The sequence below is a fragment of the Hevea brasiliensis genome, chromosome 8 (genome assembly GCF_030052815.1).
Source record: "Hevea brasiliensis isolate MT/VB/25A 57/8 chromosome 8, ASM3005281v1, whole genome shotgun sequence".
In the NCBI taxonomy this organism is placed as follows: Eukaryota; Viridiplantae; Streptophyta; class Magnoliopsida; order Malpighiales; family Euphorbiaceae; genus Hevea; species Hevea brasiliensis.
The window spans coordinates 92862102-92875611 of NC_079500.1; the positions used below are offsets into that span (position 1 = coordinate 92862102).

Here is a 13510-nt window from a genome sequence, read left to right on the forward strand (position 1 = left end):
TCTGCACAAGCAAAACAGAGTGCACGATATTTTCCCCGACCACTACGTTGAGAATTTATGGTGGTTGTACAGAGTCATAGACGGTGGACTAGATCGTGCCTATAGTAATTTCGGACTTGGAATTAGTAGGCAATTGATTAAGTTTAATTTAAAATTAAAATTAATAAAAATTAAATTGATCAAAATTAAATTTAAATTAAAATAAAATTATATTGAAATCAATAAATTTAATTTTAGACTAAAATTAAATGTTTTAAAAAAATTAAAATTTTAAATTTAATTAAATAAAATTAAATTAAATCAAAATTAAACTGAAATTAGAATTAGAGTATTTCATTATAATTAAAATCAATCACTCGAAACTCTTAAATTTTAATTTCAATGTATTTTTTAAATATTTTGTAAATCTACTGTAAAAAAGTAAAAAATAAAAATCAATCGATTTGTACCCTTTGCTATCACCATAAAACTCACTTTTTATTCTAATTAAATTATAACATGAAATTTTTAAATTGAATCATAATTTATGTCCATAAAAATATAATTAAAATTTATGTCACATAATTTTAATTTAATTTAATAATTAAAAGTATATTACTCACATAATAAATTTAAATTTGAAATGTTATTTCTTTAATTTTTTATTAAAAAAATTATAAATAATTTTATGGCCATTCATCGCAATAATTTAAATCAAATAGGCAATTAACATGATGCAAGAATGTTCACGCAACTAATATGTCTTAATGCATTAATTGGATTAAGCAAACGTGGCCCATGATCCCACTTAGATGTTTCTCTCAAGATGAAATTTCAAAGATTGAGCATTTATTTCTTAGAGACTGGACCACACTCCAGCCAATTATATGCAATAGGGAATGGTCCCCTTCCCCTTGTGGAGACTCTAGCCGTGGGTGACATGGTCAAGTGGGAAAGATAGTTGGCTTGTCCTAGCCAGTGTAGTCGACTCGTGAAATTGTTTTGGACCTTGAACTGAAAAGGATATCCTGTCCAGTCAGGGCTTAAATATCCTCTTAAGTCGGTCTCTCAGTACTGACCCACCACGCTACGCTTGCGCGCAGTGCTTAACATTTGCAGGGCAGACGTTCGAACCCGAGACCTCAAGGGCAAACCCAAACTCAACGAGGCTCTAATACTACTTGAACTGAAAAGGATATCCTGTCCAGTCAGGGCCCAAATATCCTCTTAAGTCGGTCCCCCAGTACTGATCATAAGGAAATCAATTTGGGATCAAAATCTTCAACTCCGTAATTATTAGAAAATTATTTTTTAATCTGACATTTTAATAAAATTAATTATTTAATACTTATATTTTAAAAATATATTATTTAATTTTTTATATTTTATTTTTATTAAATTATTTAATATATTTATTAATTTTTTTCTTAATAAAAAATTTTAATTTAAGTTAAATTATAATTTAATCTCTTTAATTTAATAAAATTAACTAATTAGTCTATTTCTTTTAAATATATATTAGTTAGTTTTCATAATTTAGTTTGTTAACTTTTTCGTCCTTCTTGTTATTTTTTTTAACTTTCGAAGTGCCTTAACTCTCCTTCTTGTATCTTTCTTATCGTAATTTTTTCCTTTTATCCCACAACCTTTTTCTTCATGTTCTCTCTCTATTTTTCATTTTTTAATAGAAATTAGTATAAACTATGTGCACAACAAAGGTAATTAATTTTCCTAAATTTTTAAATAAATAAGACGTTAATTTAAGAAAATTATTTTTTAAGAGAGAAAATACAAAAATGATCATTAAGAAAATGAATAAAAAATACTTGAATAATTTAAAAAATATATAAATTTATATTTAGTTTTCACGTAATAAAATTTTCATTTTCATTTAGAATGTATTTTTTAAAAAATTATTTTTTTAAAATATATGAATAAATTAATTAATTTTACTAAAATAAAAGGACTAAATAATAATATTATTCTTTTATTTTTATTAAATATAATAAATATTTATATAATAAATAATTAAATAAGATTCAGAATAATTTAATCAATTATTAATATGTTTTTATAAGAATAAAATTATTCAATTATTATTTTTTTAATTATCATATAAAATTTAAATATAACAAATAAAAATAGAGAAAAAGAGCATATACGTCAAAATTTATATGTAAAATAAGCAGAGATATTATTTATTATTTATGATGTATTAGATATCAGTAAATTTTTTCATGTGCTCAAATGAAATATGTTAATCATAGTTAAGTTTTATTTAAAAATAAAATAAAATAAAATAAATATAATTTGGCGGTTTGTTTGGTCTGGCTGACTAAGCAATAATTTATCCAAATTATTATATATAAATAAATAAATATTAATAGCTATTGGCCGCCAAAACACAACCTTTACAGCCAATGGTTGACCAAAAGTGGTGGCATTTCTTCCTTATTAATTACTATACCTTTTCAACATTAATAATTATGCTAATCCTAAGATAATCTCTAAATTATCATTAATTATATCCTTAACACTAATTATTTAACAAATTTTATTTGTTCAATCAAATAAAGAATATATACTTTTCGTGTCAGATTTGAATCATTAGTCAATTTTTATATAAAAAAAAAGTCCAATGATGATAAAAAATATGTTTAATAAATAAATTTATATTATATATATGATAAATTAAAATAAAAAAATAAAAAAGAGAAAATTTTCAATAAATAACTTGCCTGTCATGCCCTTGCCGTGCCTTTAGTGGGAAGGGCTTGTCTCTACCCTATCTCGTGGGGTGAGGACGGAAGAGTCATCTCCATTCTATTGCCATTCTTGGGAGGGGCCATTAAAAATTTATTTTTATTAACAGTAATTATCTCACAGTCCAAGAAGATTGAATCTTCAGAGAAGGTTCAAACATCAGAGAAGGGTGCCCATTACTTGCCACGTCAAGTCCACAGCAGTCTCAAATTTCGCTACAGGTTTAACTAAACTGGCTCATTGTTTAGGACTAATACTCCTAATTAAGGAAATAATTTTTTTTCCTCTTTTTTAACTTTTTTTTTTTCTGTGTTTGATTTTTTTTTTATGTCCTTTTTTTTATTGGATAATTTATAATTAAGTATTGACAGTTAATTATGTTAGTTAGTTGTTTTTTAATTAAAATAATTTAGTCTATAATATTTTATTTTATTAATAAAATAGTCTCTATATTTAATTTTTATATTTAAGTTATTATTTTTAATAATTTTATATAATTATTTAAATATAAAATAAATAATTAATTAAACATAAAATTTTGATGTATGAATTATTTTACTAATAAAATAAAATTTTAAGAATTAAATTATTTTAAATTAAAAAATAATTAACGGTAGCAATTAATTTATTAACAGAATTTAAATATAAATATAACCAAATCCTTACTTGAAACAAATTAAGGATTAATTTGTGAGTTTTACTATACATCAGGGATTTAGTTGTAAATTACCCTCTTTATTTTTTCTCATTCAAACTTGGATAGAATTTAGCTGACACGCGCTTGGGCTGTGTCTTCTCTCTTCCTCTCTCTGACTTAGTCAAAGCCTTTGTTCTGCAATTGCTCATTCTACATTTATTATTACTTGGTTATATATATATAAATTGCGACACTTATCTATAACCAGACACAATCTCTCTACCTCTTCTGCGCATCCGCACAAATTTTTGCATAGGGCATAATAGAACTTTGCATACACAAGAGGTAACTTTGCCAATAGCATCTTCTGCATTTCGTCCTTTTGAACATTTTTTGGCCATTTCTTGGAGAGTCTCTGCATCAAGAGGAAGCTTTACTACTATGTCTGATACTGGAAAAGAACGTTCTCTGGGGGAGACGCCGACATGGGCTGTTGCTGTGGTCTGCCTTGTGATGATTGCTATTTCAATCTTGATTGAGCATGTGTTTCATTTGATAGAAAAGGTGTGTGCTTACATACACTTCCATCTTAGTAGTTTTTGTTGTTGTCTGAAGACTAATTTCTGCAACTGAACTTTTAGAGCATGTTTAGTTGATTTTAGTTCATTGTTGCATTCCGTGTTATGATGTTCGATTAACTGAATCTTGTTGTGTTCTTTTCAGTGGTTTAAGAAGATGCATAAGCCAGCTCTTGTGGAAGCTCTTGAAAAGATTAAAGCAGGTGATACCTTTTGCTTTTCAGATCTTGCCAATTTGGGAGTCATATTCAGTTTTATTCATCAAGAGCTAACTCTTTCATTTTTATTTCTTTTTTCCTGCAGAGCTGATGCTTATGGGATTTATATCCTTGCTCCTAACCGTACTACAAGGTCCTATCTCTGAAATTTGCATTTCAGAGAGTACTGCATCCACCTGGCACCCTTGCAACAAGAATCAGCACAAGAGTAAGACAGGAACAGATTCTAAAGATAATAATCGAAGACTTCTTCAGTTCTTAGATACTGGAGCAAGTACTAGACGTTATTTAGCAGCAAAATCCGGAAATAAATGTGATGAGGTATGGATAAGATCCGAATTTTTTTGTTGCTGGAAGGTATTTTAATAGTTTATTCTGTAACATTTGTTTTGCATATGCTTCAGGGTGAAGTAGCCTTTGTATCAGCATATGGGATTGACCAGCTCCACTATTTCATCTTTGTACTAGCAGTTGTTCATGTTCTCTACTGCATAATTACCTATATTTTGGGCAAAACCAAGGTACTGAAATACTAGTAGCTCTTAAATGCTTATGCTTGCCTATCTTTCTGTTGATGAATTCCTATATCTAAAAATACTTAAATATTTGGACTGCAGATGAGAAGGTGGAAGAGTTGGGAGAATGAGACAAAGACAATTGAGTATCAATACCATAATGGTAAGAGCCTTTCTTCAAAGCTATAAGCGTCTGGGTTGGTAGCAGCCCAAATCAGCATCTGGGAAACTAGTTAGTTTAAGCTACAGATGTTGCTTAGACACTCTATTATCCGTTTATATTGTGAAATCCCACTGTATAGTCAGCAATTAAAAATCTTATGATTGAAGGAATTTTGTCTTGCAGATCCAGAGAGGTTTAGGTTTGCAAGGGATACATCATTTGGAAAAAGACATTTGAAATTATGGAGTCGGTCGACAGTTTTCATTTGGATTGTAAGCTCCAGAACATGAATTCTTTTTTTTTTTGTTTACTTACAAGAAGAAATTACCTTGTAGTTTATGAAAATAGTGTTGCAGAAAACTCTGCATGATTAGCTTCAAGTATGAATAAATCACAGAAACTTTCTAGTCTTGTAGTTCTAGGATGCAAACTAATTGTACCCTTAAAATTCAGGGAAATAGAGTTTATCTCCGGACTAAAATTTATGGTTGTCTGAATTTCAGTTGTGTTTCTTTAGACAATTCTTTGGATCAGTCACCAAGGTTGATTACCTGACACTGAGACATGGATTTATCATGGTAAGTTAAACATATATGCCGTTTCTCAGTGTAGGAATACCGAATTCTCATTGATAATTGAAGTTGCAATGATCTGTTATGTTGTTTCAGGCACATTTGGCCCCTGGAAGTGAAACAAGATTTGACTTCCAAAAATACATAAACAGATCACTTGAAGATGACTTTAAAGTTGTGGTGGGGATCAGGTTGGTGCTGTTAACTTCTAAGCACTCAAAGGAATACATTACTTTGGTTGATTGATTCTTACAGAATCCTAACCTTATCCTAACCTTACTTGTATCCTATGCAGTCCAGTTTTATGGGTTATTGCATGTTTGATGATGCTAACCAGCACAAATGGTAAGTGCTAGTTTTCTGCAAAATTCCCAGATGATAAATGGAGAAAATGTAATATGAGTCGAGAACTAAAAAAAATTTCTTTATTTGTGGCAGGTTGGTATGCTTATCTATGGTTACCATTTATCCCCTTAGTTGTAAGCACAAATCATACCTTATGTTTGATTCATGCCTGGTTTTTAGCCTGTCAGCATCAGGAGCTCATACTCTGAATTGGGAATTTTGCAGATAATCTTGGTGGTAGGGGCTAAGCTGCAAGTGATCATAACTAAAATGGGGCTAAGGTTTCAAGAGAGAGGAGATGTAGTTAAGGGTGCTCCTGTGGTTCAACCTGGCGATGACCTCTTCTGGTTCGGTCGCCCACGCCTCATTCTGTTCCTTATTCACTTGGTTCTCTTTCAGGTACTTGCAAACTACTTGCTATTCAACCATTCCCTTTAATGTATGAATCACAGGAACACTATGCCTCTTCTTGCTCATGCTTACAATTTTTTTTTTTCCACTTTCAACTTCTGCATTGCAGAATGCATTTCAGCTGGCTCTCTTTGCATGGAGCGTGGTAAGCATATAATTACTTTCTTTAATACTTTTTTTTAGCATTTAAGAAGCATCATTTCTGCCTGTCAATCATGGATTAACAGTTCAACTAGTTAAATGCTATAAACTGTTTTACCCTGACAAGATATCTTTTGCCTTACCTTTCAGTGGAAAATTGGATCTGGCTCTTGCTACCATGATCGCAAAGAAGATATTGCAATCAAAGTTACATTGGGGTGAGTTTTATTACCACAACATCAGATTCTTTTCCCCCCTTTAAATCATCTTCACAGCTTCAAGCATTCCTGACACAATCCAAAATTGTTTACATTTCAGGGTCATCATACAGGTTCTATGCAGTTACGTGACTCTGCCTTTGTATGCTCTAGTGACACAGGTGAGCAAAATAGCATTGCTTGATTGTATGTTGTCCTACATAGCTTGCTTATAGGCATTGATACCTCTTGATAAATTCTTAGGCCTAATATTGTCTGTGATATTACAGATGGGTTCTAGCATAAGACCAACCATCTTTAACGACCGAGTAGCAGCAGCACTCAAGAACTGGCACCATGACGCCAAGAAACATGCTAAACACAGCAAACATTCTGAGTCTCACACACCAATGTCAAGCAGGCCAGCAACTCCTACATACGGCATGTCGCCGGTCCATTTCTTGCATAACTACCGTAGCAGTACTGCTCCTGATAGCTTACAGAATTCTCCAAGAAATTATAACTATGACATGGATAATTGGGACCCTGAAGCACTAAATTCAGTACATAACGAGCTGCAAACTGATGAGTCTCCCGAGCACATTGAAAATCCTGAGGTTAGGTACGACAACACCGAAGTTGAAGAGCCAAATTCTAACTCAATAACGCAAGTGCGTCCAGCCCAACGTGAAATTGGTGTCAGCTTAAGAGAGTTCACATTCAAGAATTGATAAAGAACATGGAAAATAGATTATTTTTCAGGCTAAACCTTGTTTATTGCATGTGTACATTTCTTGTACATGAAAGCACATAATCTTGTACTTATTTAAGGCAGCACCTTGTATTTTTGTTGTTAGAGCACATCATCTCATATTTATTGTACTGTAAAAGTATTTTTTTATTATTTTTTAATAACCTTTTTTTAAAAAAAAAAAAAATTAGCAAGCTCATAACTAAGTTTTTTATGTATGTTATAACAGCATTTAGGTAACTTAATTGACGTTATTTGTAGGTTTTTTAAGAGACCATTATCCATTATTCCGTTATTTAAAGGTATGTTTTGAGTTGTATTAGTATCACTGTTAAGTAACGATAACGGCCATTATTTATTGATAAGTAACAGTAATGACCTTTATCTCAATAATTCAGCTAATAAAAAAACATATAAGTAGCATCTTCAATTTTTCAGCCTTCTAATTATTGTTTCTATCATCTTTTCACTCAGAATTTCACCTAAACTTCTCTTTTATACAAGTCTCTCTCTTGTTCTTTTTTAAGCTAAGATCATCATAAATATTTTTATTTTTCACAACTACTTCCAAGAAGTGTTTATTATTTGTTGTTTTTTGTATATTTGTTGAAGAAAATTTTATTTGATATTAGATCTGTTATTAAATTAATAGTATGAAGCACTAGTTTGTTCGATCTATAAGTTTTATGTGTTTTTTTCTTTCAATTTGAAATATTTTTCAAAATTATTTTTACTAAACTATATTATCAATTACAAAATAATATCTAATTTGATGTATTTATATTATTATATAATTGTGTATCTCAATTTTATTTATATTTATTAATATCTACTCATTTTATAAACTTTAGAAATTTTTTTAAAAAATTTTGCATAGCATCAAACCGTTACAAACTGATTTCCATTAACCAAAAAAGATGTTAGATTAGCACTTATTTTTCTTCATATATGGTTTCTATTTGAGATTATTTCCTCTTTACCTCTCTTCAAAAAATAATGATTATTTATTTTATATATTAAAAAAAGACAAAAATTTGAAATATTTATTCTTGTATTGTTCCATTTTAAATGCTAATTGTACTATAACACAGTTGGGATAATTTTCCTATTGTCTTCGAACCCTGTAATTCAAAATTCATATATTACAAAACTGAAAAATGAAAGAAAATGAATTTTTTTTTTTTTAAGTTGATGTTGTCATGGTTCTCTGGGTCACTAAATAATCGATATTAGGTTCTCAAGTTGCCTGAAGCCAAAGAATAGTGTGAGGTTTAATAGCTATTCGATAGTCACTCTGATGTTTAAGTCAGTAATGAGATTTTAGAATAATGATAATAAAATAATAAATTAACCAAAGAGCACATAAAAGGTTCCTATGTAGATATTTTAAACCTATTTATATTGTAATGAGAGACTGTCGACTTCTATAGCTAGATATTTTTTTGCTCGAACCTCACGGCATAAACCTTTGTCAGTGTGTTTAATTCTAGTCAGATATTACGAAACTATATTGTCCACATCGTTCCGACCTCATATCAGAGGTGTCAATTTTTATGTTATTGATTTGTCATAGTCTGATCTCATAGAGATTGAAAATATACTATAGATTGCCTTAAGACTAATTTGTTAGACTAATTTGTAACCTAAATCTGTTCCATAAAAACTCAGGCATGAGTATGGCTACTCTGATGCCAGACTACACCATTAATGAAAATTTATTAGTGGCGGTGGAGGTATTGTCATCATAAGTTGCCTGGCATCAAAGCTTCGGAGCTGGCTGAAGCTGATGGCCTAAAATCAAGCAGCATAGGTTGTCATCAAAATAATTTAAAATATAAAATTATTAATTTATATATGGAAATAAACAACATTTAAAAAAAAAAAAATTAGAGGGTTAAACAGTATTATAAAAAAGAATTATTTCTTATAACAGTTGATTTTTATCAGTAGGATATATTAATTCTTGATTTTGTAATCATGGACATGAGGCCAAATCCCACGGTCGATAACTCGCAGCAGCATCAGTATCAGTATCAGCGCCATGCAATTGCTGCTCCATCGAAGCAGCCCGCTGCTCCTACTAAACCGGTCGATATCTCCTCCGTTTCTCAAAGGTTGTTCTTCAAATTTTCTTGCTTAGTCCTGTCGGACTGGTGAATCTTTTTTTCTTTTCTTTTCAGTTTTGCTCTAATTCTTTTTCTTGAAACATGTGTTTTGTTGCCAAGGAAATTGTGTAATGAACAACTGTGAAGAACAAGACGATGATGCAATTAAAAAAAAAAGATAATAATAATATATGCTGTTCATGGGCCGAGCTTTTTATTTTGGGTAGTTAATTAATGATATAATTTTCGTCTTTTCTGTTTTAATTTTCAGGTTACAGAAGGAATTGATGTCTCTCATTGTATGTCAAAATCTTTTTCACATTTGTTGCGTCTCAATTCCTTTTTATAATGTATATATTTTTAATTTTCTGTTATATAATGGTAATCAATTGTATTGATTTCTTGATTTTTTTGTGCTATTGGGATCATCAGTCTAGTCTTTTTAGACTGAATTAGGATAGAGAAACAAGAAATCCTATGGGGGCATTCTTGATTTAGACGTCAAGTCGTCAACCCATGTTTGGAGGTACCAAATGTTATAGGTTTTCATACATTACCTTGATCCTACTTGCATGTGTAATTTGTATGACCTAATTGATTATGTTGGCGATAGTGTTTGAAAAAATCTTTTTCGTTTTTGGTACCAAAATTTGCGAACTTGATTTTCTTCCCATTGTAATGCATCTCTTTTGTAGAAACCTAATCATGGACATATCTCTGTTGTACTGGAAATGGCTATTCTGGAAAGAGATTGCATATAAGTGTATATGTAGGGATTATATATACAATTTCTGAAACACAACTTCAATTTTATTTATTGCCATGTTATTCTGATGGCATGGACTTATCCAAGAAAATTTCTTGTTAAGCTACATTACTTGTATAGTTTATATTATATTTTTGGTATATCAAATGTCTTATGGAAATTTTTGGGCTGAATTTGCGATTCAATGTGTTATGCGTACATTGTGGGGAATTTTCTAGAAACAGCTGTGGTGGGCTGAAGGAAGTGCATTTTTCTGTCCTTTCCCAAAGCTTTAGCCTGTAAGAGTACATGCTTTCATGAGCATTAAGCAGTTTCTGTTTGTGCAGATGAGTGGAGAAGATCTAGGTGTGTCAGCATTTCCTGAAGGCGAGTGCATTTTCACATGGTGTGGCAAAATTGAGGGTGGAAAGGGAACTGTGTATGAGGGTTTATCATACAAGCTTTCTTTGCATTTTCCTCTGGACTATCCCTTTAAACCACCAAAAGTCAAATTTGAGACAAATTGCTTTCATCCAAACGTTGATCAGTATGGCAAAATATGCCTAGACATACTCCAGGTATCAATCAGCTTGGTAGTAGCCTTTTTCTTTAAGTTTTGTGCTTATAGCTTTGAGGATGCAATGAGAGAACCATTCGGTTATGTCTTGTACAGCATAGATCACTTGCATAGGATGGTGAAGAAGTTGACCTAAAATTTAACTTTGCAATCAGTTAGTCACAAATAATTACAGTGTGAAATGCTAAAGTTCATACAGATTTAAAGGTTTTGTTAATTGGCCAAATTATTTTTCACTAGAACTGTCTAACGCTTAGTGAAAGGTAACATGTTTGAAGCAGATAAAGCTGGCTAAGATTGTCAGAGTTTAGTTCTACCTTATAAGCTGGAACAATGGTTATATTTTGTTGGCTGCTTAAAATTGCTATTGTAAATTTGTATTTATGTATTTTCTTGTGACACTAAGAAGAGCATCACTTTATGTCTCTTAGGAGAAGTGGTCTTCAGCTTACGATTGCAGAACAATCCTTTTATCCATTCAGAGTCTATTGGGAGGTCTGTTTTCTATTTTTCTACATGTTTGAGCTTTGTTTTTGATGATTTCTTTATCGGACCATTCAGTTCTTGTGCAGAACCTAATCCAGACAGTCCTCTCAACAGCTATGCTGCAAAATTATGGAATAATAAGGAAGGTCAGATGGACATAACACTGGAGTGCCCTTTTTTTGGTTCTTTTTGTTCTTGCTTAAGAGGAATTCATGCCTTTTGATCTCATTTTCTTTCTTAATAAGGTTTCTTCTTTTATTAAAATTAAAAAAAAAAAAGAGAAAAATGTGGAAAGGTTAGATGAATGTTTTGCAAGGCCATCGATGCCGCGCCAATCTTCTTTACTGCTTTGTCTGGACGTGATTACATTGCTTTTCTGTTTTAGGAACTATTCAACTTTGGCATGTGGGTATGAATTGACAAAAGGGCGTTCTTTTTGGTGCAGATTACAAGAAAATGGTCCACAAACAGTACTATGCTGGATAATTATTTAGGAGCTGATCTGCAGAATTCTTATAACAGATAACATCTAAAATGTTACACTGCCACGGCTTTGCTTGTAAGTGTTCAAGGGAAGTCTCGAGTGAGTTCTTCTATTCGCAATTCTCTCAAATGAGAACTTGTCAATGTGAAACAGATGCTGTCTCCCACTCTGATCAAAATGAGTTGATATTCTTTGATGTAAAATTTTCAAAATCAAATGAGAATATTTCACTTCATCATCATTTGCATTTGTGCTTCTTTTAGAGGTCAGTTGATGCCCTCGTGTCCCCTTACTTCCAACTAATGGAAACTGACATTCCATTACTTTCACAGTAATGTACCAGTACAACGATTAAGTGGAAAGTAGTCAAAATCAAAACACTAAAATTATTTAAAAGTTATTTTTAAATAATTTTACTGAATAATTAACTATTTATTTTTAATTTGACTTATAAATTAAAAAATATATTTAAAGTCAAAAGTTAAAAGTTAGTAGCCAAACCAGATCCTGTCTATAAGAGCTTATGTTATGTTTGATTGAGCATAATATAATGCAATATAATTAATTATGTAATGAAATTAAAGTTGTAATATAATATAATTATCATTACATTTTTATATTGATTGTAAATAAAAATATAAGTAATGTAGTGTAAAAATAATTTTTGCTTTAATATTTAATTTATATATAGTGTTAATAATAAGTGATTAGTAATGATTGTAATGCTTGGTATTTGAGTGATAATGACAACTAGATGATGGTGGTGATCGTGGTGGTAATAATGGTAGCAAGGGTGATTGTTATGTGGTGGTGGTAGTAACAATAATTGTTACATGGTAAGAGTGGTGCTAGTGTGTGGCAAGGTGAGGATTGTGGGGGCTAGAAGTGGCCGCGTGATGGTGGTAATGATAATGGTTAAGTGATGGTGACGATGATTAAGTGATAATGATAGTGACAACGATAATAATGATAGGATGATTATGGTAGTGGTGATAGTGGCAGCTGATAATGGTGATGGTAGTAGTATGTATCGAAAATAAATGAAAAAAAAAAGTAATCATAATTATATCTATTTCTATGCGTAATGATCATTACATTATTTATGTATGCATGATATTTGCGGATGATATTGTTCTGATAGATGAGTCGCGAGAAGGAGTCAATATAAAGTTAGAGTTTTGGAGAAGTACACTAAAATAAAAGGGTTTTAAGTTAAGTAGAACAAAGACAGAATACATGCATTGCAAGTTCAATGAAGGCCAAACTGATGATAGGGAATGAGTTAATTTGGATGGAGTGGTATTGTCCCAAAGTAATCACTTTAAATATCTCGGCTCAGTACTTCAAGTAGATAGGGAATGTGAGGAGGATATTAGTCATAAGATTAAAGCCAGATGGTTGAAGTGGAGACGTGCCATGAGAGTTTTATATGATCGCAAGATTCTCAATAAGTTAAAAGAAAAATTTTACCGTATAACCATACGACTGGCTATGTTATATAGTAGTGAGTGTTTGGCACTAAAGGAGTTGTATGCGTCTAAGATAAGAGTTGCAGAGATGAGAATGTTAAGGTGGATGAGTGTCCATACTAGACTAAATAAAGTCTGTAATGAGTGTAGTAGAGAAAAGGTAGGCGTGGTGTCAATTGAGGATAAATTGAGAGAAGGGAGATTGAGGTGGTTTGGTCATGTGAAAGCGTAGGCATACAGAGACTCCAGTTAGACAAGTAGAGCACATTAGATCAGAGGATAGAAAGAAAATAAGGGGCAGACCTAAATTGATTTGAAGGAGAGTAATACAACATGACCTAGAAACATTACACATTTCTGAAGATTTAATTCAA

General features: G+C 31.2%; 2 protein-coding genes across 7 annotated transcripts; both read left to right on the top strand.

Annotated features, from left to right (window-relative positions):
* The first annotated feature begins 3623 nt into the window (after positions 1 to 3623).
* Positions 3624 to 7390, top strand: LOC110659829 (MLO-like protein 12). Its single transcript, XM_021817878.2, has 15 exons — positions 3624 to 3943; positions 4103 to 4160; positions 4261 to 4496; positions 4580 to 4696; positions 4793 to 4853; positions 5037 to 5125; positions 5357 to 5431; positions 5522 to 5616; positions 5721 to 5770; positions 5864 to 5904; positions 5996 to 6169; positions 6291 to 6326; positions 6473 to 6540; positions 6641 to 6701; positions 6810 to 7390. Exons 1-15 carry the CDS (start codon positions 3821 to 3823, stop codon positions 7248 to 7250), a joined length of 1725 nt encoding a protein of 574 aa, XP_021673570.2. The 5' UTR covers positions 3624 to 3820; the 3' UTR covers positions 7251 to 7390.
* A 1208-nt stretch (positions 7391 to 8598) lies between these two features.
* LOC110659830 (uncharacterized) lies at positions 8599 to 11908 on the top strand. 6 transcript variants are annotated; one of them, XR_002495800.2, is made up of 6 exons: positions 8599 to 9384; positions 9647 to 9674; positions 10468 to 10698; positions 11107 to 11192; positions 11270 to 11329; positions 11629 to 11706. XR_002495800.2 is itself a non-coding variant. In XM_058151642.1 (6 exons), exons 1-6 carry the CDS (start codon positions 9248 to 9250, stop codon positions 11667 to 11669), a joined length of 561 nt encoding a protein of 186 aa, XP_058007625.1. In that variant the 5' UTR covers positions 8627 to 9247; the 3' UTR covers positions 11670 to 11908. The 6 variants fall into 6 exon arrangements, 5 of the variants coding, with proteins under 5 accessions (XP_021673572.2, XP_021673573.1, XP_058007625.1 ...); XM_058151642.1 differs by having other exon boundaries at positions 8627 to 9384; positions 11129 to 11192; positions 11629 to 11908; XM_021817880.2 differs by having other exon boundaries at positions 8602 to 9384; positions 11107 to 11329; positions 11629 to 11908.
* Positions 11909 to 13510: the final 1602 nt, after the last annotated feature.